This window comes from Cyprinus carpio, chromosome A19, assembly GCF_018340385.1.
Source record: "Cyprinus carpio isolate SPL01 chromosome A19, ASM1834038v1, whole genome shotgun sequence".
NCBI classification, from domain to species: Eukaryota; Metazoa; Chordata; class Actinopteri; order Cypriniformes; family Cyprinidae; genus Cyprinus; species Cyprinus carpio.
The window spans coordinates 22,378,282-22,402,104 of NC_056590.1; the positions used below are offsets into that span (position 1 = coordinate 22,378,282).

General features: G+C 36.7%; 1 protein-coding gene across 1 annotated transcript; it reads left to right on the top strand.

The window, feature by feature from the left end:
* The first annotated feature begins 1,622 nt into the window (after window positions 1–1,622).
* Window positions 1,623–22,981, top strand: LOC109052706 (ankyrin repeat and IBR domain-containing protein 1-like). The gene is made up of 21 exons (XM_042777088.1): window positions 1,623–1,829; window positions 4,414–4,693; window positions 9,276–9,576; window positions 9,801–9,983; window positions 11,052–11,169; window positions 11,851–12,056; window positions 12,167–12,258; window positions 13,044–13,188; window positions 13,509–13,669; window positions 14,329–14,417; window positions 14,595–14,725; window positions 16,044–16,178; window positions 16,447–16,533; window positions 16,637–16,703; window positions 16,845–16,990; window positions 17,068–17,246; window positions 17,721–17,772; window positions 17,979–18,053; window positions 18,596–18,716; window positions 18,843–18,886; window positions 19,588–22,981. Exons 2-21 carry the CDS (start codon window positions 4,506–4,508, stop codon window positions 20,329–20,331), a joined length of 3,264 nt encoding a protein of 1,087 aa, XP_042633022.1. The 5' UTR covers window positions 1,623–1,829; window positions 4,414–4,505; the 3' UTR covers window positions 20,332–22,981.
* Window positions 22,982–23,823: the final 842 nt, after the last annotated feature.

Here is a 23,823-nt window from a genome sequence, read left to right on the forward strand (position 1 = left end):
TTACAGTCGTGGCCAAACGTTTTGAGAATTACATAAATATTGGAAACTGGAAAAGTTGCTGCTTAAGTTTTTATAATAGCAATTTGCATATACTCCAGAATGTTATGAAGAGTGATCAGATGAATTGCATAGTCCTTCTTTGCCATGAAAATTAACTTAATCCCAAAAAAAACCTTTCCACTGCATTTCATTGCTGTCATTAAAGGACCTGCTGAGATCATTTCAGTAATCATCTTGTTAACTCAGGTGAGAATGTTGACGAGCACAAGGCTGGAGATCATTATCCCATTCTTAATTATTTAGAACTGCAAACACAACATTTTATGCGTTGCATAAACATTGTTAATTATGGTGACCTGCAAAGACATGCGTTTATGCGTTGCAAAAAAACGCGTGCAGCCATCATTGCGTTGCATAAAAATGGCTTCAAAGGCAAGGATATTGTGGCTACTAAGATTGCACCTAAATCAACAATTTATAGGTTCATCAAGAACTTCAAGGAAAGAGGTTAAATTCTTGTAAAGAAGGCTTCAGGGCGTCCAAGAAAGTCCAGGATCGTCTCCTAAAGAGGATTCAGCTGCGGGATCAGAGTGCCACCAGTGCAGAGCTTACTCAGGAATGGCAGCAGGCAGGTGTGAGCGCATCTGCACGCACAGTGAGGCGAAGACTTTTGGAAGATGGCCTGGTGTCAAGAAGGGCAGCAAAGAAGCCACTTCCCTCCAAAAAAACCATCAGGGACAGATTGATCTTCTGCAGAAAGTATAGTGAATGGACTGCTGAGGACTGGGGCAAAGTCATATTCTCCGATGAAGCCCCTTTCCGATTGTTTGGGGCATCTGGAAAAAGGGTGAGCGCTACCATCAGTCCTGTGTCATGCCAACAGTAAAGCATCCTGACACCATTCATGTGTGGAGTTGCTTCTCATCCAAAGGAGTGGGCTCACTCACAATTCTGCCCAAAAACACAGCCATGAATAAAGAATGGTACCAAAACACCCTCCAACAGCAACTTCCAACAACCCAACAACAGTTTGGTGAAGAACAATGCATTTTCCAGCACAATGGAGCACTGTGCCTTAAGGCAAAAGTGATAACTAAGTGGCTCGGGACCAGAATGTCTGAAATTTTGGGTCCATGGCCTGGAAACTCCCCAGATCTTAATCCCATTGAGAACTTGTGGTCAATCCTCAAGAGGCGGGTGGACAAACAAAAACCCACTAATTCTGACAAACTCCAAGAAGTTATTATGAAAGAATGGGTTGCTATCAGTCAGGATTTGGCCCAGAAGTTGATTGAGAGCATGCCCAGGCGAATTGCAGAGGTCCTGAAAAAGAAGGGCCCAACACTGCAAATACTGACACTTTGCATATATGTCATGTGATTGTCGATAAAAGCCTTTGAAATGTATGAAGTGCTTGTAATTATATTTCAGTACATCACAGAAACAACTGAAACAAAGATCTAAAAGCAGTTTAGCAGTAAACTTTTTGAAAACTAATATTTATGTAATTCTCAAAACTTTTGGCCACGTAGATAATATGAGACTGTGCCTCACAGTCCTCGGTAGGTGGCGGTAAGTGGCTCTTAAACTCGGTTCTTCATCTACCGTTAAAACCGCGAAGGAGACGCGGATTATTGTCCTATGAAATGAGAGCATGACTAGCAAGCACAGCCACGAGCACCACCCCTATGATTATATAGTTCTTTATCATTTCTTTTTACATAATCTCTGACATGATCGAAGGTCTTCTGTCCGATAACAATGTTGATATAAGCTTTTGGTCGTTTGATGTGTCGACGCTTAGTGGATACGTCCAAATCAGTGATGAGGTACGTGTGAGATTGTTTGTTTGTTTGTTGGTCGCTCATGTCAACACGCCTTGGTGTCGAAATCTCCACTTGACTGGGTTTACGAGTGTAAAGAAATGAGAGCTCTGCTTTATCAAACGTGTTTGTGGGTAACTTTGAAGGCTTTAATGTAAGGGGTCTGTCAGCTACAGACCGGTATAGATGAACTGATGATGCTGATCAGCTGTCAACACAGTAGATGCATCCTTGAAAAACTACAGGCAGAGATTAAGAGCTTTTGTTGAATGATCGGTCCAGTTTTATTGTTAGAGAACTGTTGCAAATGCTTCATGAGAAATTTAACTGCCAGAGAGAACCCCACTCCTCCTCCAGCACTGAAAACAAATAAGCGATTCACCGAGCTAGTATGCAGCATACATATACATTGTGATGGTTTACATGAAGCTCAATCTTTTGTGTCTGTTAGAATATTGTAAGCAACTGCTTTCTTTTCGAAACCACGAAGTGATCTGTAAACAGCGTATGTAATCTGTTTTCGTGTTCAGTTCGTCACCATGTTGTCTTTCTGTGTATTGTTAAAAGGGTAGTTCACTCAAAGAGAAGATTATGTCATTCTTTTACTCACCCTCATGTTGTTCCAAACCCGCATGACTTTCTTTATTTTGAAGAGCACAAAAAAATACATTTTACACCCAAAAAAACCCCCAAAAATAAGCAATGTATCACACTTAAGATTAATTAACAATATAAACACATACAATTATAGAAACAGTTACTTTTAGGAGTAAGGATTAAGAGTTACAGTTACAGTTAGAGTTACAGTTTTCGGACCAGGACAGGGTTATTGTTAGGGATAAAGTCAAGTGTAACTACAAGTGTTAATCTAATGTAATTACAATAAACCAACATGTATGTTCATAATAAGTATATACATAGTAGTTAAAGCCACCTGATATAAAGTGTAACCATGATGCAATGAAAGTCCTTCACATTTTGTCTTCCATCTAAAAAAGCAAAAATCATAAAATTTTGGTACTGTCACTTTAAATGTCAGATTAGTGCATGCTGTTGTTGGCAAATAATTAGCTTGGAGTTTCAGACATTGTTAAAAGTGAAAACGGCAGTTGAGGTTCATCTTGTAACACAAAGCCTGCATTGTTTGAAAGTAGCCCACTGCCTGTAAAATGAATGCAAATGGAGTTTTTCTATTAATGGACACACAGTATGTTTAATGATTGAGCTCTAGTGTGGGGGAAGCTTGTGGGACAGAAACGTTTCCCTCCCTTTGTGTGCCTGCCAAGTGCTGCTCTTATTTCATCTGTTCTGCATTCTCAGACGTCCCACCTGAAAATGAGCCGTTCCACAAGCCCAAAGTTCTAAAATGTGCTTTGTTTCTGATGTAACTCCGCAGACATTTTTGTTGAATGCGAGTGAGATGTGAAATGATGTGGAAAAGAACAACAGAGCAGACAGAATGACCTAAAAAAACGGGTCGAAGCTCCCACTCACTCATGCCCGATCAGTGCACCTGCTTCCACCCTCTCCTCTCCCACAACCCTCTCAAGTAGATTTATTAGAGCATGACATGATGCATACTGGATTGTTTTGCTGATGAAATATTATAGATCCCTCAGGTCATGTAACCTTTTAAAAAGGTTTCTGTCTTAGTCTACTTGTACTTTTTTTTATCGAAAAGACGCACCGCCGTTTTTTCTAATGTAACGGTTTAGAAAAAAGGCTAACAGTAAGATCAGATAAGGACACCTGTGCAAGATTATTTGCACAATGTGGTCATATGCAAATTAGCATTTTGTGAAGCAGACTGGTTATGTTACGTTAGGGATTTCCACAAGATAGTAGCGTGAGTTATATTTAAAGCCACACTGTATAATTATTTACTGGTTAATATGTTCCAAAGCAGAAACACCTATAAAGGGTGTATATATTTGTCCATTGCGATCATGCTTGGCATCTTTTCTGCAGCATCTCATACATTACACAGCTTTCTAAAAACTCAGCACTCAAGTCAAAAGATCAACTTCTAAAAAAGTTGATACATAATCGAGACCTTCATTCTACCACCTCAAGTCTCAAAAATGTATTCTTAACCATTCTGTTTTAATGGACCCTAATTGAGCCATTTGTTGGTTGATTTCACAGAAATGTTAAACACTTTGTTTTTTTTTTAAATGCATACCCAGCAGTCAATTTCATTGATCAACTCGGTCACCTGTCACGAAACGTTCAGACTTTATAGATTAAGTTCAGAGTCCAGAAAGATTATTGATGGGTCTGATCATGACAAACAGTAATGGTACTCCAGTCTTATTTTTCTGCAAGATTGTTGCATTTCCATTTGAAAATGCTTGTGGTAATTTTCCCCGTTAGATTTAAGCCTTAAGTCAAGCTTTGAGGTGAAGGTATGGACTAGTGATGGGCGTAGAGTCTGTGTATCACATTCGGAGCAAAAGCTGATTGTCTGATGTCAAATTTTAAATAGAGATTGCAATATGGTGCTGTTGATTTTCCATATTGATTTTCCATCCCATGATATAACCGTGAATAACAGATCCCAGACAATGTGATTGTGTTGATGTGTTTACAGGACTTGTGGTATGCGACCCATCCATTCTCATGCTGGCTGAGTGCTGAAAAGTGAATGTGGGCCGCTCTGCGGCTCCCACTGCAGCTCCTGCCATGGGGAATACCGCCACCAAGTTTCGTAAAGCACTTATCAGTGGAGACGAAGGCCTGGCCTGCCAGCTCTATGAGAACAACCCTCAATTTAAAGAGGCTCTGGAGCCCAACGCATCTTATGGGGAGCCCTATCAACACAACACACCCCTGCACTACGCCTCACGCCATGCTATGACTCGCCTCATCAGGTATGAGCCTGTGAATGATTGGGCACTGAATTACAAGCATGAGCCTCTATTGCTTGAGTTCTGATTGTTCACCTTAAATTTTAATGTAAGAGTGACACTATTTAAAGCAGATCCTTAACATTTTAGAAAAATGGTTATTATTAAAATGTTATTATTAGTTATGAAATTATAATTAAAATTAAAAGAAGTATATAATTTAATTAATGATTATGTGAAGCTAAATAAATGACAAATTAGATTTTTTTCTTATTAGGTGCTAGTAGTCATTATACAATATTGTTCAAAAGTTTGTGGTCAGTAAGATTTTTATAATTTTTGTTTTTTATAAGAAGTTAATACTTTTATTCAACAAGAATGCATTCAATTGATTAAAAGTGGCTGTAAAAACATTTATAATGATACAAAAGATTTCTGCTTCAATTGCACACTGTTCTTTTGAACTTTCCATTCATCAAAAAATCCTGAAAAAATATACCACGGTTTTCACAAAAATATTTGAAAGTAATAATAAATGTTTCTTGAACACCAATTCAACAAGGATCATGTGACACTGAAGACTGCTGTAATGACTGCTGAAAATTCAGTGTTGCCATCACAGGAATAAAGCTCATTTTAAAATATATTAAAATGGAAAACAGCTATTTTAAATTGTAATAATAATTTGCATATTATATATATTTGCATGCAATTTTATTTTGATCAAATAAATGCAGCCTTGGTAAGCGTAAGAAACGTCAAAAACACTAAAAAAATTACCGACCCCAAATATTTTAATGATAGTGTATGTGTCAGCGCAAAACATATGAACCCATTCAATATCAATATGTAGACTAACAAAGAGGGAAATGACTGTTAGACTTCTGTTCATGTAATGGGAAAACCCAAACAGCATAGCAGCATTTGTAGAGGGTTGTTGCTTCAGGGAGAACAAGAAACACTGAATAACCATTCCCACGTTGGCCCCTAACACACAGGACCTTAAGCAAATATGCATGGAATGGGAAGCTTATGTGGAGCCCATAATGTTTGTGTGATGCAAGGGTATTTTTGCATGGTTGTTAAATTCCATTGCTTGGTATTTGAGTCAAGACCACTTGGAGCCTTGAAACCAACTCTGACTTAGTGTAGTTAAAGCACCCCTCTGAGAAGATGGTTGGTAATTATCAGTTAGGACAGCTAGCTACTGAGAACTCTCTGTGCCTCCTCTTTCCTTTTCACTTTCCTCGTTTCATTTTACAGCTCGTTGGAGCACACAACTAATAACCTAATGATTTCACAGCCTGATTTCATCCATCTATCTATCTATCTATCTATCTATCTATCTATCTATCTATCTAGCTATCTATCTCTAACTGTGCTGTTTATGTGCAGATTTACAGATCATTTAACAATAATAAGCTCAAAAAGGAAAAAAATTCTGCACATAAGGTTGCATGGCAAGCACTTGAAAAATTGGCAGGCAATATGTATAGGCACTGATTAGTATTTTGGCCCATCTAAATAGATTCAGTACTGATTATTTCTAAGACATAACTCAAAAACAAGCAGATTGTACAGTTCTGTTTTTGAATATCTAGTTTGCTGAATTTATTTTAAAGGTTTGATGTTATTAACCCTGCAAAATTTGTCTAATCTAGTTATTACTCCTTTCTTGAAAGCACTAGCTGTATGAATCCGGTACCTTGTGAACACAACTTTGTTTCCAGGCAGACTTTCAAATTCAGCCGGTCAAATTAGAGCTTGCAAGGTCAAACAATGTTTCTACATGTATCCTAGTTTAAAAACAAATATATTGACAAAACTGTAAACACCTTAGCTCGAACCACTTCCCAAGCTAGAACGGCCAGTTTGAAGTGGTTATGTATTTAAAAGCTAATACCAGATTTCTGTATTTTGTAACTGGAATTCTAGTTCACTTTTTGGCTGCTGCTAATTCTTGGAAAAACAGCCTGCCAGTCTAGACTACACCCAGAATTTTTGAGGCCAAATGTGTGTATCTCTGGCATTTGGCCTAATGTATGTTTACACTTTGTGTGGTCTTGTTTTTATAATGATCACATATTCATTAGTGAACATACAGCAGATGTCTGTCACCTGCTTGTCTAGACATTATCCTTGGATATTGGTGTCATTCCAGCTTAAATGCTTGGCTTTGCATTTCATGATGTGGTTATGTCATTATTGCAATAAGGTTCTATTGTGACATCTCACTAACTTTAAAGTGGTCATATGATGTTGCTAAAAAAACATTATTTTGTGTATTTGATGTAATGCAGTGTGTTTATCTGGTTTAAGGTTCAAAAAACACATTATTTTCCACATAATGTACATTATTGTTTCTCGTCTATGCCCCACATTTCTGAAACGCGTCGATTTTTACAAAGCTCATCAGTCTAAAAAACGATTGCGTTGTGTATCGCGCTGCATAGACATAAAACCATGTCTGCATTTGTGATCTGAGAAACGACAAACAACAAGCTCTACTCTACACATCTCAAAACTTGCGTTTGAATCATCAGTGGCAAATGCTTTCATATGAAAACGTACTTACAGACTGTTGTGAGTCAGAAGCACCAGCCTGTCCTTGCAAAGTTGGAACTGCCCCACTTTATAGAAACAGACACCGGCATTGTAGGCTACTCTCACAGGAAACAGTCCTCGTCCTCCGCAAAATGCACTGCACACAACTGAATATTTGGGTTGAACTGTTCCAGAACAGTGTTGTGGATACAACTTAACCACTGATTTCTAGTTGTGTCCTCATTTGGAAGGCCAAAAAAAGTACTTTCGCTTTCACAACGAAACACACAGCGTCTCCACAACATGGTGCCGGTGGCAACAGAGAGAATAAAAGTTGCGCTTTCTTTCTTTGCGTGAACATTTTGGTAGCATTATGCAAATCTTCCCACATCGTGATGTAGACATGTGGGGGCGTGTTAGAATGAGCCATTTTAGGTAGGAGTGGTTGACTCTTAACTTTTATAAAGAATATCTCTTTGGATTTGAGACTTTAGTCTTTGCAACTTTACTGATCTTCTTTATGCACCAAGAGCTTGTAACACTACAAAGAGAAAGGAAAAATTTAAATCGTATCATATGACCCCTTTAACAGTTGCATAGTTAACAGGTGTCTGTGTCAATTTGTGGTAGTTCAACCAGTCTTTCAGGCCTCCCAGGTGCAGTTTCAGCTGGAGAGAAGGGTTAGGGGAATGCAGGGAGTTAGAGCTGTTGTTTTCAGTTTCATTAACTAATAAACTCCCATTGCCAGATTCACATCACAGACTTCCCAGAACAGCTCGCTGAGTCATTTCCACTAAAAGGCATTAAAGCCTGCTGGATGCAATCACTAAATTCACTCTTAAAGCTTACAAGGTTGCACATTTCCCTAAGTCCATTCTATGGTGTATTTCAAACCTGTTATGAATTACTTTGAAGCTCCCGCTAGTAAATGAAAATGATATTAGCCTTTCTAATTACGCCCAGGTAGGGAGACGCTGTGGGCTCCAGCTGTGTTGAACAGTGTCATGAGATTTTCATTGTTAATATTATTATGACTCTAATGCATGTTATGAAATTTTGGAAGAGGCTGCCGCTGGGAGGAAGATAAAGGTAGTCTTCAAATACTACCTGAGGTGTTTTATAGAGGCTTATCAAATCAATAAATGTGATAGATCTGGTCTTGGATGCTGATTGAGCAATACAACATACCGTCATCCACAAAGTGTCAACAGTTATGATGCATAACTCCAGTTCATTGTATGGCATTAAGGCTCTGAGCATGCAAAATCAATGAATGACGATAACAGGATATGATGTCATACTTTCCACCTCATTGTTCAATGCAGAAGTCAGTTATTTCCTGTGAATGTGCTTCTGATTCCTTAGCTAATATAGATAGATAAATAGAACAACAGAGTGCAGTAAAATAAAACCGGTATGTGTTTATGATTACAATAGTAAATTAAAATAGCATGATAACAAATAGCTGTTTGCAATATCAAGTAGCATAATGGATTGTTTTTGTACTAAAATAACTGGAAGCCTCACATATTCAAGTTACAAATATCTGTGCCTGCTTTTACTTCAAAAATAGATTGGACAAGTTGTCTGATTTAAATAAATAATAGATTTTAATATTTAAAATTTATTCTGGTAAAATCAAAAATCAGGCCTGAAAAAGTCACAAGATCTATGGAATTTTCTGTAGTTCATAATAAATATTTCTAATTATGATTGTCTAATTCAAGGAGATAGATATTGCTTTTGTGTAGAGCAAAATTTGCTTATGTAAGCTATAGTGATGCCTGTTTTGAAATGATTTGTCGTTTTTATGCAGTTATTTTCAATGAATAAGATGAAGCTGTTTACAGATTGATTAAAGAATCAAGTCTGAATTAAAATCATTTGCACAAAATTAATATGTACAAAAACTAGACTGTTAGGGTACAGTATTTTTGCATTTAGTTTCGGTGCATCTACTGTTTGTGTTTTGCTGTAGTAAATTGTATTCTTAAATGTTATTCCGTATTTTTTTTTCTTTTCTGATTTACAGTTTGTACTTACTCTAGTTCCTTTCCTGCAGGTCTTTCCTTTTCTCCAAAGATGGCAACCCCAACAAGTGCAACGTTCACAATGAGACTGCGTTGCACCTGCTTTGCATGGGCCCACAGATCCTGCTGAGTGAGGGGGCGCTGCAGCCACGGATCAGCCGCCCCCAGGAGGATGAACAGAAGCGGGCTGAGTGCCTCCAGATGATCCTGCTGTGGACCGGAGCCAAGCTAGACCAGGGCGAGTATGAGAGAGCCAACGTCAATGCCACAGACAACAAAAAGAGCACCTGCCTGCACTACGCAGCAGCAGCTGGCATGAAGAACTGTGTTGAGGTAACAAGATTGTTATTTTCTTACATAGTTCAGGCATCTAAGTTGTGTATGTGTTTACAGTATTTTCAGTTGATTTGATGCAAAGCCTCAGTTCAGTTTCAGTTCTGTTAGACTGTGGCCAAACTTCATGACCATGGAAGATTACTTTTCTGGTTTAATTGTAGTACACTAGGATTGATTACTCAGTGAAGCCACTAGCTAAGTTTTAGTCTTGTGTTTTGCAGTTGTTAGTAAAGAACAATGCAGATTTATTCGTGGAGAACGAGGACAGGGAGACGCCATGTGACTGTGCGGAGAAACAGCATCACAAGGAACTGGCGCTCAGTCTGGAGTCTCAGATGGTTTTCTCTCAGGATGCCGGAGCTCAGGAGATAGAAGCAGAGCATGCTGCCCTTGACCGACGAGAGGTACGGCTGTGTTAAAACTGTATATATATAAATAAATATATTTAAATATACATACTGACTTTTTTTTTTCTTGAAATAACTGTTTTGTACATTGATAATAAGAAATGTTTCCAGAACACCAAATCTATAAAACAAAATAAATAAATAATAATAATAAAAATTAAATGTTCTTACCAAACCCAAACCTTTGAATGGTACTGTGTATATGTATATAACATTTTCTATATATTTATTTTGTGCAATTTTATATATAAAAACATATGCTATATATATATATATTATATATATATATATATATATATATATATATATATATATATATATATATATATATATATAATATATATTATTTTATTTTATTTTATTTTATTTTATTTTATTAATTTTATTGAATAATATATCTTCCTGTGTAAGGTTTTCTCAGCAAATATTGATTCACATTTACATTTACGCATTTGGCAGACGCTTTTATCCAAAGCAACTTACAGTGCATTCAGGCTAACATTTTTTACCTAACACGTGTTCCCCTGGGAATCGAACCCACAACCTTTTGTGCTGCTAACACAATGCTCTACCACTGAGCCACTGGAACACATTCATGCAGTTATTCTCAATTTATGTATCAGCATATCTTGTAATTAACTTAAAGTTATTGTTCTGTTTGTTAAATTTGTTAATCAGTGTATAGCCCAATATATAATATAGGCAGAGGTTTGCAGACTTACAAACAAAGAAACTAATGTTCACTGTGCGTGTGTGTGAGTACACCGTTGTTTCATTAGTTATAGCTGTGTGTTTTGCACTGAGGATGTGAGCTCAAGATAAATCATAACTTGGTATACATGTACTGTCAAGGAATAGGGCACCAGTTGAAAGAGGATAGACCCAACTGCCAGCAGCAGACTCATGATTGCTTCGTTTTGCTGTTCCAGACAGGCTGAGCAATATAGAAGTTAAAAAGGAAAAGCTTTATTAGTTCTCTTTCCATCACACCCTCTTTCCTTCACACTTTTAATCTTTATCCCTCTTTTTCCCAAACCTGTTATTCTCTTTTCTTTTTCTCTCCAGCCATATGAGGGATTGAAACTGCAAGACCTGCGTCAGTTGAAAGACATGTTGATAGTGGAGACGGCGGATATGCTGCAGGCTCCTCTCTTCACGGCCGAGGCCCTGCTGCGAGCTCACGGTATAAACTTACTGCAGCAAACAATTCCACTCATCCAATGATATCACTGGGTTTATATGCAACATTATTATTTTTTTTTTTTTGCAGTAATTGTCATCACAAGTTAATTTTGAGGTAGTTGGGTAAAATCTTTTAGATTTTGTGAACACAAATTCTCTGAAACACTTTAGACTACATGCTATAAGTACTGTTTGATCCCTCTACCATAGTTTCGCTGCAGTACGTATTTGTAAAGGATTTGTAAAGAGATGAAAAGGTAATATATTGCAGAGCGCTGTCACTGTGCCAGCTGATCCATTTGATCAATTAAAGAAATATGCCAAATTTGGCCAATATCCAATACCCTTCATTCTTGAAGATATTACAAGCAAAAGGGTTTGGCTCGACTTTATTACTGGGCAAACCAGAAAATTCCATGCTTTATCTTCACTGAAGTAGTTGGCACCAATTTCACATTCATACATTCAAAGAGACGGAAGTGGATTCAATATAATATTTTTTTGAAAATGTCCTAAACTGGTGTTATGTGACCAGGTTCCTGCTACAAGCAACTTGTGTGTCCACACTTTCTTTGCTTCTGATTGGCCGTGGCACTGTCAAACCCTGTCAGAATATTTGATGTTTTATACACAGCTACTTGAACTAATGGCCCTGTTTAAACCTTCTTTTTTTTACTGAAAGACTGGGACAGGGAAAAACTTCTAGAGGACTGGATGTCTAATGCGGAGGACTGCTGCCAGCGCTCAGGTGTTCAGATGCCAACTCCCCCACCGAGTGGCTACAATGCTTGGGACACTCTGCCTTCACCTAGAACTCCCAGAACCACTCGCTCCTCTGTCACCTCCCCTGATGAGATCAGCCTGTCTCCTACTGATGGCCTTGCCCTGGTAAGATTCAGCTCCATGCATCACGTTATGATCCACATTCTTTATCACACAGTACAAAAATATAAAAAAAAACACACACACACTCTTCAAAATTTTTTTTTCCCACCAAGTATTGTATTATCATCATCTGCACCATATCGGTGTTTGAGGACCCTGTGGATATGTCGTGTGGGCACGAGTTCTGCAGGGCATGCTGGGAAGGGTAAGGAAATGAAGTTTTGTTTAAAGCACAAGTTCAGATCATATCAGATGTTTTTCTTTATAATGTATCCATTACAGGTAACTACACTACAACATTTGTTGTCAGTAAGATTAAAAAAATAAAAATGAATACATTTATTTGACAAGAATGCATTAAATTGATCAATAGTGACAGTAAAGAATTTTTTACATTGCAAAAGATTTCCAATTTAAATAAACATGGTTATTTTCTACTTCTTTTTTCATCAAAGAATCCTGAACAAAAATATATCATGGATTCCACAAAAAAATTATTAGAACTTATTAGAAAAGTTTTAAAATTATAATAATATTTAACAGATATTACTGTTTTTTTTTTTTGATCAAATAAATGCAGCCTTGGTGAGCATAAGAGACTTCAGAAACCTAAAACAATATTACTGACCCCAAACCTTTAAACTGTAGTGTACATGCTGGAATAGTTTAGAAACAGAATAGCAGTAAACGTCAAATATTTTTTTATACTCCTAATCAGTGACTATAAGTCAATAGTTATATATGTTTTAGATATATATTTGACCATTTCCTATTTAACCATGGCATTTGCAGTGCTTCATGTGATGAGTAGTTCTTTTCCTCAAAGAAAAAAAAAAATGTTTTCGCTTTAAAACTTTTTGTTTTTTGGACATTTTTAAAATCCTGTGGATGAATAGAAAAAATTATCCTCCACTGAAAAAAGCACTATATTGCAGGTTGTTTATGATCCATGTATTCATCGTTTTTGAACACTGTTTGTCTGGATGTCAGGTTTTTGAATCTGAAGATCCAAGATGGGGAAGCACATAACATCTTTTGCCCTGCTTATGACTGCTTCCAGCTGGTTCCTGTGGAGGTCATTGAAAGCGTTGTCTCCAGAGAGATGGATAAGCGCTACCTGCAGTTTGACATTAAGGTACAATTGCAGTTCACAAAGCACCAGAAACCGTTTCAAAGCTGCCCTTTTATTTTTCTTATGATAGACTGTCTGACGTTGGCTTTGAATCAAAATGCTGACAGCATCCTGCTGTTGGTTGAGTTTATGCCAGTGTTTGTTTGAGGAAAAAAAGCTTTTGTATACACACATGCTCAGAAGTCAAATGTTTGAATGTTGGGTAAATATCATGTTGATTTGATTTGAATGATTTACAGATTAAAATTGGTTTTGGATATTAGGTCATGTACGTCATCCAAAACAAAGACCAAGTATCAACACATTTCTTTTTTCGTCACCAGGCTTTTGTGGATAATAATCCTGCCATTCGCTGGTGCCCCGTAGCCAGATGTGAAAGAGCCGTACGACTGTCTAGGCCAAGCCCTGGAGCCTCTGACCCTCTGAGCTTCCCACTGCTCAAAGCCCCTGCTGTAGACTGTGGCAAAGGCCATCTCTTCTGCTGGTACGTTAACCAGCTGTTTCCATTATTTATGCTCTCAGAGAAAAGGTACAAAGCTGTCTCTGGGGCGGTACTGTAAGGTACAAAATTTACTTCTAAATTGTACATATTAGTATATATTAGTAAAAATCTGAAAGTATTTTATTTTATATATATTTTTTATTATTTAATTTTTTTGACACTGTTTCAATATCAGATAAGCACATTTATTGCCTTTTCCCCTGCATTACTATAATAATATGTCCTCACATTTTATAGAGATTTGAATTCTCATAATTTTTTTGTGATTTCATTCTCATTACTGTAATACAATAATTCATTAAAAAATGCAGTAAAACACACACACACACACACACACACACACACACACAAAAAAAAGAATCAAAAAATTAAATACTTTAAAAGTGAAAAAAACAATGATACTTGTGGATAATATAATACTGTACTTTTTCCCCTCATTTACTTTTTTGTACATTTATAGGAATGAGAGCTCAGGGGTCTATAGGTGGATATAAAAACCCTTAACGGTCTTAAAAATGAATGTAATTTTCTTTAAAATACAATATATTGTTTCTTTAGATTTTGATGGGATAATCTTAATGTTCATCCTCGAAAATGGCATCAAAGCACTGTTAATGTTTATCTCTTGGGTTTCTTCTCAGGGAGTGTCTTGGAGATGCTCATGAACCCTGTGACTGTGAGACATGGAAGATGTGGCTGCAGAAAGTGTCTGAAATGAAGCCTGAAGAATGTAGGAGCTCCAGACTTTTCACATGTTTAAAATACTGAATATATTATTCTTCCTGGCCATGAATTTAATCTTCACCGTGCATGATCATTTGACCTGCACCTTTACTTAATGGATGTTCATGATGTATAACCTGCTGCTGTAGGTTTTAATATTGAGCTCCTCTCTGTCTCTGAACAGTGGCTGGTGTGAGTGTAGCCTACGAAGATGCTGCCAACTGCTTGTGGCTACTCACCAACTCTAAACCTTGTGCCAACTGCAAATCCCCCATCCAGAAAAATGAAGGCTGTAATCACATGCAGTGCGCGAAGGTCAGTACAGAATGGAGTACATGAACAAAAAGATTCACATCCATTCGAATTTCAGCCCGCTAAATTGTGACTGTCTGATGATTATCAGCTGACACATTGACGACTAATAAGTTCAGATGTCAGGAAATTTATTCTATCAACGGAGAAGTTGGTAATCACTCGTAAATAACACATTTATTAAGGACCAATGTTTGGCTCCTGGAATTAAAAATCAGAGGCTTTTTTACCCTATGAGTGGATTTGTTTTTAACTATATAAAAAAACAGCATGCCATCCATTATTGTTAAAAACATCAATTTAATCAATGAACCGGAAGAAAATAAATATTTTTGTAGAATATTTTTTATAAATCGATTTTATTTGAAGTTTTGTGATATTCAATACAACAGCATAATAGTGATTGCAATATTATTTATAAACAGTATTTTTAATAAAATTTCTCAATTAATGTAGAGTAAATAGCATTTTAAACACAATATGACCAACTATTTTATTAATAAGAAATAATATTGTTATAATAAATATCAGCACTGTTAGAAAACTGCTTGGCCTATTAAATTAAAGGACTGGTATATTATTTTATTTAACAGATAAAAGAAATTCAAATTTGACCAATTATCAAATTTGGCAATTTTGACATTTCTAGAGCATTTTAGTTCTAAGCTAAAGGAAACTCAACAGACTGAAGCTGATAATTTTTTTTTTTTTTTTATATGTTATTAGACTATTTTTATGTGCTTGTCCATATGCACAGACATTGACATACTATTATGTGTTCTGTAATGTACAATGTAAAGTCGGTATTATAAAATCTCTTACAGATATCATATGAGTGTGTTTAACCCTGACACAAGATGTATGTGTGATGCAAAACTGCCTTTTGACGTCAGAGGCAGGTGTTTGAACAAAGGCAGTGCTGAGGCCTTGGCCTCACTGTTATTTTCTTAATGAAGGCTTAACTAAGGTTTTGAGTGACAGGCGCAGGGCAGGGGGAAGGGGAAGCTATTCATGCCACCAGCACGTGGAGGAAAGGCAACGTCACGCTCACAAAAACGAATGTTGAATGCTCACTCGTGCCTGGATGGCTTTTTATATTGTGAAATAAAATATCTCGTACTATGCTTGCTTTAGTACGCTACTTTGTTGATTAGCAACACAGATTGAAATGTGTTGCTGGTTTATATCATTGAAGGAAAGACAGTCAGGGTTGATCGTATAATTCAAAACAATCTCTAAATCAACTTTATAGCTGCTTAGTGCTTGATCGTGTTTGATGAGTTCTGTTTTGCTCTCCTTTCTCATCTGGATCTCTCTGTAGTGCAAGTATGATTTCTGTTGGATTTGTCTTGAGGAATGGAAGAAACACAGCTCCTCTACTGGAGGATACTATCGCTGCACGCGCTATGAGGTGATCCAACAGGTGGAGGAACAGTCCAAGGAGATGACTGTGGAGGTACTCGTTACACACATGGCAGCCATTCAAGGAATGTATTGACTTGGATCTTTTGTGATTTGTTTGTGGACTTCTGTGAATGGTGCTATTGAATAAAGGGCAGGAAAGTCTCAAAACACCAAACATTTACTTTCCAGGCTCATATTTCTCACGAGTAAAAAGTAACAAAACAGGTTCTGTGGTTTCTTTTGTTCTGAGTTTATATGTGGTTATATGCTTGAATTTCCATCAGGAAGTCTCTCTTGCTTTTATGTTTATGTCCTCGCAGGCAGATAAAAAGCACAAGAGTTTTCAGGAACTTGACCGTTTTATGCATTATTACACACGATACAAGAATCATGAACACAGTTACCAGGTAGGAATATTTATGTAATGAATGTCTTTTAAATCATTCCAGTTGAGTGATTGGGTCACTGTTTGTTGACAATCATTCATCAAAGGCATTTCTTTTGAATTAGTTAGAAGAACGACTCCTGAAAACAGCCAAAGAAAAGATGGAACAACTGAGCAAAGCTTTCATTGGAAGTGAGTAGAACATATATTACATGCACTATACGTGCCTTTAGTTTTAAGTGTGATGTAGTATGTTCTTATAAACAGGTGTGTGGTGTATTTTGAATAATAGGCCTAAATATGTAAAAATGTCAATGCATCTGTTTCTTCAAGGGGAAGGAGCCCCACCTGACACCACGTTCATTGAGGATGGTGTGCATGAACTTCTCAAGACCCGACGCATCCTTAAGTGCTCTTATCCATATAGTTTCTTCTTGGAGCCCAAAAGCACAAAGAAAGAAATATTTGAACTTATGCAGGTACTGAGATTGATATCTTGTTGAACCTTCTCTTGCACAACACGCTGTTGTGTTTCATCTTTCTCCAACATGTGCAGACTGATTTAGAGATGGTCACCGAAGACCTTGCTCAGAAGGTGAACAGGCCTTACCTCCGCACCCCTCGCCATAAGATCATCAGTGCCACGTATCTGGTGCAGCAGAAGAGACGGGAGTTCTTGGCCTCCGTGGCTCGAGGTGTTGCTCCAAACGATTCTCCCGAGGCTCCTCGCCGCAGGTAAATTTTATAAGCTCTGTGGTTTAACATTTGAAATTAAGACCGCCATAAGCATTATAAAATAAATGTATTATTATTATTATATAGTATAGTATTATTACTATGGTAAAGGAATTATTTATTTATTGGTTTTATTTCATATAAAAACAAACTTAACAACTTTGTATTTTTAGTATTATTATTATTATTATTATTATTATTATTATTATTATTGTATGGTCATATTGCATCTTTGTCACCTTTTTCACCTCTGATGATTTTGCAAAATCGTTTTTTGGAAATATACCATAGTAGCACCATGGTATTCTTTCAAGTTTTATACTTTAAAGAGCACTGTGATAGTATTATAATATTATTGTTAAAATGGTTAATGTCTACAAAAACATGATATTACCTTGGCACCATTTTCCAAAATATATTATACAAGCAGAAATAAAACCCTACAGCCACAGTACTTTTTTTCCTCTTTTGCAGTTTTGCTGGTGGGACGTGGGACTGGGAGTATCTGGGATTTGCCTCTCCTGAGGTATTACTGCATCACTGTTGCTGTGTTTACATTTTGTTTTCTGATTTAACTAACCTCTGCTATTGCAAAGCTCACACAGCCAGCCAGAGTTGTAGCCCACAAAACTGTTAATGCCCTCTGATCCTCTGGGATGTCCTTGTAATAATGTAAGAGTTGTGTGTTACTGTAAGTACAAGCAGTCACTGAATCTCATTCTGTTTCCAAAGATGGTGAGGAATCACCCAGTACGGGGATCAAATGCACAGCGTGAGAGCAATTACAATCCAGGAGGCCAGCCGCAGGTACTGCTCAAGACCATTTTTTTTCTTAATGCCTAAATACAGTGGCCTCAAAAAGGAGTTGGACACTCAATCACACTTAAAGTATAAATTCTATTATAATGGATAATTACATATTAAGTATAAACTAACATCAGAATTCTAAACTGTTGTCAGGTTGTAAAGTGTCCTTGTCCTTGTAGTAAAATAAAACCAACCATAAACAATCTCTACTACAATTTAAAAAAAATCAATTTTTAAATGAAAAATAAAACCCCAAATATACAATTTGTATGAATTAGATAAAAATAAACAAATTTTTCAAATACACATTCCAAAAATGTTCTTTCAATATTTATTTTTAACCATTTCAGTAGTATGGATTAGAGACACTGGCCACAGTTTTCAAATTGGCATTTTATTAATTGCTTGTAATATTAAAGTTAATCAGTATTCCTGTGAGATTCTGTCCATTTTTTTTTAAGATCTGTCCATTCATTTATAACTTCTCCTTGACAAGAAACCATGTATTATTGTAATTAAACTGAGGATGATGGTTCGTGCAGGAATACTCAGAGTTCCAGTACAGACGGAGACACAGGCAGCGGCGTAGAGGAGACCTACTCAGACTGCACAGCCTGCGCAGTAACACCCCTGAACCGCATGACTCCAGTGACAACACTTCAGGTACAGCTCCTGACGGTGGTAATGACCCCACATAATGTTAGGATCGAAATAACTAAAAGAGCTGCTTTGTCAGTGTTACTACTAAGTTTACTAAGAAATGTATGTATGTCCAATTTGTGTCTACAGAAACACATGAGGGAGGCAGTACACAAAGACATGGGATCTCCACGGTGAATATACTGTTTATAGATTTTCTAACATGTGATGTTCATTTTTGCACAATTATATGTTTTAGTCATATTTTTGTATTTTGATTAAAATAATTTTAATTTGGTTACTATTTCATATTTTCAATTGTCAAATTTACTATAAAATGGCATCTAAATTTAGCAAAATTAAACAAAATAGTTTATGCATTTTCATAAACCAGAAAACATTTTAAAACATAAAACAATTAAACAACAAAAAAAAAAACAAAATTCAAAAAAAAAACAATGCCATTTAAAAATTTGCTTTAATTATTATAACTTGAAAAACATTTTTGAAAGAAGCTTCTTATGCTCACATTAAGATGATTTTCAGCAGCCAATACTTCAGGCTCTAGTGTCACATGACCCTTCAGAAATCATTCTGACATGCTAAAACATTTCTTATCAATGTGAAAAACAGTTGTGCTCCCTAATAATTTCATGGAAACTGTGATGCGTTTATTTCGGCATTATTTGATAAATTGAAGGTTAAACAGCAGCATTTTTTTAAATGGAAATATTAGGCCACATTATTAATGTCACTTTTTAATGCATTTTTGCTGAATAAAAGTAATAATTTATTAAAACAAACAAATAAAAAAACTTACTGACCCCACATGTTTGAACTCAAAAATGAGTCAAAGAGCATGTATTGAGAATTTGAACCCTTTTTATCTCCTCAGGCACTTGGGTCTCTGGATGAGGATGACCCCAATATTTTGTTGGCTATTCAGCTGTCCCTACAGGAGTCCAGGCTGGCCTTGGACCCTGAGCCTCAGGATGTGCTCAGTAGCGATGCCTCTGTAGGTGCCAGTGGTTCCTCTCTGCCCTCTAGACTGGATTCTGCCCCCCATACTGGGGATCCCCCCCGAGCTTCCATGAGCAGCTCTGAGCTTCTAGAGCTGGGAGACAGCCTTATGAGACTGGGCAACATTACCAGCCACTATACACCCTTTAACATGAATTCCTACCCTGATGCCTTGGGTAACGCCTTCACCCCTAGTGACCCAGACTGCCTGGACCCTTCCACCAATGCCAACCTGCTTGGCAACATTATGGCCTGGTTCCATGATATGAATCCACAAAGCATTGCACTGATTCCCTCAGCCACCTCAGATGCCAGTCCTGAGCCTCCCATTTTTGGAGAGGGACAACCTGCCAAAGCCCAGGATGAGGAGAATGAGGTGGGGAATCCTGAGCAGGGTTCTCTATCGCTAATGAAAGAGAGCGCAGGCATGATGGCATCGCAACTTTTGGAGCTTGAATGTGTTGATGATGCACAACCTCCTAAAGCAGAGCCAGACTTGGAGGGTACGGGCAGCAGTGTAGATCTCACTAATGCAGTTCGTCCTGAAAGCAGTACCGATCAGGATCCGCAGGTAACTGACCTCTCCTTAGAGTGGGAGGAAGAAGTGCACCTCGTGTGATGAAAAAGTCTAATTATTGTTTACCAACTTAGTGCTCTTATTGTGCCAAAACACTAAATAAAATCAAAACTGCACGTTCAGAAATGGAGAAGAGTGAACAAGGTGCAGTGGGGTCAGACGGGACTTGTATTGGTTGTGTGTTGCATCACGTCTGGTGGAAGAAACAAGAAAATGTGGTCAGATTCAAGTTGATGAGAGAAGAGTGGGTCTCATTCACTAAACGTATTTGTGTGTGTATGAATGTTTTCATTAATATCTTAGCACTTGGATTTTTTCCTACATTAAGCATAACATATATAAAACCAACTAAAACTGCACACATGTAAAAATCTGTCCTGGTGGCCTTAGAAACATGAAGTGGTTTAAATTGAAAAGTTTTACATGTAATTGGACATTTGAACAACTAAGAGACCCAAAAATTCAGCGTGAAAAAATCACAAGCATTATAGATCTGGGATCGGTTCTGCATAAATATGTGTTGTTATTTTGTATTATGTAGAATAATCTGGATTTATTAATATTAGAAAGACAGTAAGATCAATTTTATGTGCATACCTGTTGTGAGTAATCAGGTGGAAATTGTGTAACAATTTTTTTTTTTTGTGCACATGAGAACACGGTTATGAGTGAATGTTGTGAAGTATTAAAGCCACAATGAAATGGAAGTAGCAACAGGTGTTTTCTTCCATATTGCTGTGTAAATCCGAAAGAAAAAAAAATATTAGGTTGGTTCTTGGTTATATCCATTATTGTGTTGATCAGGTTTGAATATGAGCTTGCAGTCGATTGTAAGAAAGAGGCGAGGTTTAAGCGTGCTTAATGATTGGAGCGTGCTAAATAAACATACTTCATCATAGAGAAGTCTGTCATTTTCACTGGAAGATCCAGTTATGACATTTCGATTAAGATTTACAAGGTGTTTGTTTCAAACCAACCGATGCCACTTTGGCCATCTCTAGAAATCTTGCTGTGGGTGGGTGCCATGAGAGAAAGCTCCATCTGTATTAGAGTGGAAATTCATTCTTTCTTATAAGTACAAATGAACAGAAATTAAATGGATGAATTTTTGACTTGACAGTTGTATTTTTCTGAAAAGAAAAAGGAATGTTTATGTCCAGGAGAAGATACATGAACACATCAATCCACTGTTTCTTGGCTCTTACAGTTACTGTGAAACATTGTTAGATAAGAATTAAGATTAGATCTTTTTGCGTTTTAAGAGGTCCTTGCCCTATTTTGCTTTGTAGTTTTACAGCTCTCCTATTTAGCCATACCAATTTATTTTATTTAAAAACACTAATGTTCTTTTCATTTAATGTAAGTCACATTTAATGCAAAAGCAGAGTGCACAATACACATCTCATGTTATAAATGAGGAGTGTTTTGAAATCTTTGAAATGTTACTGCTTGTTAAAAACTTCAACAGATTGTCTCGCAGAAGACCTTGTTCACTTCCAAAAGGTTACACTTCATGTAAATTTACACTCCTGAAAATATTATGACATTTATTACCTTATTTATTGTGACTACTACACAATACCTTTGATCATCCTGTGTTGTGTGTTTCATTTGGGCTCGTGGCTAACGCGTAAAGACACTTCACAGGTCTTCTGAAGCAATAGAGAGATTACAACAGTGCTTTTCCATATTTCGTTTGTGTGCCGAACTCAGTCATATACATAGAAAGTTATTCTCATATACGGCATATGTGGCCAAACTGACACATCTGTTAACCAATTATTAAACCTTTGCAGAATGGCAATCAGATCCCTCTCTGACGAAACATACTGTGCAGTAATGGAGAAGGTTTTCAAGGAATATTGCAGGTTAAATACAACTTAAGATTTCTAGACCGCATCTTTGACATGCTATCGGTTACCACATCATCACTTAGTTTGTACAAAAAAAGCAATGCATTTAAAATGTAACTCTTAACACTGTCGATACTAGATCTTAAAATGTATTTAAACCAGGATATTATTCTAACAGTCATAAGTAGTTTGATTTCTATTTCTGATATATAATTTTTGCAGAGTCTTAGATGTTGGGAAGAGATTTTTTTTTTATTTTTTCTTTAATTCTGCTGTGCTCATCAGTGTGCCTTTTTGTACTTTCTTATTTATATACATGTTACCTAATTATGTTAGTGTTTGCCGTGTCAATCAAATTCAATTAACCTTACTCATGAACTGCTAAAAATTCAATTTCTACAGTCTATTTCAGTCTGGATAGTTTTTGGTTCATGCTGACAAAAGCCTCATGTTTTGTATTACACTGAACAGGTTGCCATGTTTTGATCGTCTCTATTACAACATTGCTGTTAGAAAGGTCTATGCTCTAGAAAGGTGTCATTATGATATAAGGGGAAAGAAAGAATAGATGATGTAGAGTTAGTGATTACATTTGGAGTATTTAGTTGATGTATTTTTTTTCTTCCAGTTTTTACATCCTTTTTTTAAAAACTGAAGTATTTATGGTGGTGGTATTTTATATCTTCTTCTTTTTTTTGATGAACATGAACATGAACCTTGCATTGTCATCATTTGCACTTTCATAGACTATACTTGATACATTCCCAGTTTGTATGATGTGTAGCCAATAAACAGAAAGTGTCGGTAAAGGTTTGCTCGGATTAAAAGTTTAAAGTGCAGTCCTGTTTTGTTGTGGTTCATGAAAAAAATCTAATGCAATATACAGTACTTGCTTTCTCAAAATATAATGACACTAAACAGCGCCCTCCAGTGATTTTTTTTTTTCTTGACAGATTAAAAAAAAAAATCAAGGATTTTTATTTCAAAATGCTGAATTTCTTCTCTTGGATTAAAAAATAAATAAATTAGAACTTAGAAGTAAGGTGAGGAAAGACCGATTATTCATTGTTTTCGAAATGTATTTGAGATCATGTTTCTTTGAAATGGACATTTATTGTAGACATTTATTGGCTGTGATCGCATTCTTACAGAAAAAAAAAACAAACAAAAAAAAACGACAACAAAAACCGACAACGGTTTAATTCAGAAACAACTTTACGAGACCCTTGTAAACGAAAACAACTGCATAGACTGTAAAAAAAAAAGATGTACTACCATAGACTGTATAAAAACAGTGGACTGCACGTCTCCACTTACTTTCACTAAAAAAATGAAGACAAAGCATCTCAGTATGGCCGCTGCCATCTTGAGTAAATGACATCATTTGGAGCCAGAGTCTGCGCAGTAGTGTTGTGAGGTGGAGCTGTGGTATCAAACTCCCGCAGACCCAATCAACCGTAATGACACCAGCCGTTTTTATAGCATCAAATTACTACAATTGAACATATATCAGCATGATGACAACTACCTTAAATAACAAAAAACATCGGAAAATTGTATTGGAAGCAGGGGGGTCATCCACTTATTATTTTTGAGGGGGCACGAGTGAATTGGGGGATGGGGTATCTCGAGATATATCAAGTTTCAAATAGCAGATATTGACGACAAATACTGAATTCAC

What these genes read in the sequence shown, in the direction of transcription:
- LOC109052706 (XM_042777088.1), top strand. Translation starts at nt 4,506, where the DNA reads ATGGGGAATACCGCCACCAAGTTTCGTAAAGCACTTATCAGTGGAGAC. An exon ending in GCTATGACTCGCCTCATCAG is followed by an intron (nt 4,694 to 9,275) that starts GTATGAGCCTGT and finishes CCTTTCCTGCAG; the next exon opens with GTCTTTCCTTTTCTCCAAAG. An exon ending in GGCCCTGCTGCGAGCTCACG is followed by an intron (nt 11,170 to 11,850) that starts GTATAAACTTAC and finishes TTTTACTGAAAG; the next exon opens with ACTGGGACAGGGAAAAACTT.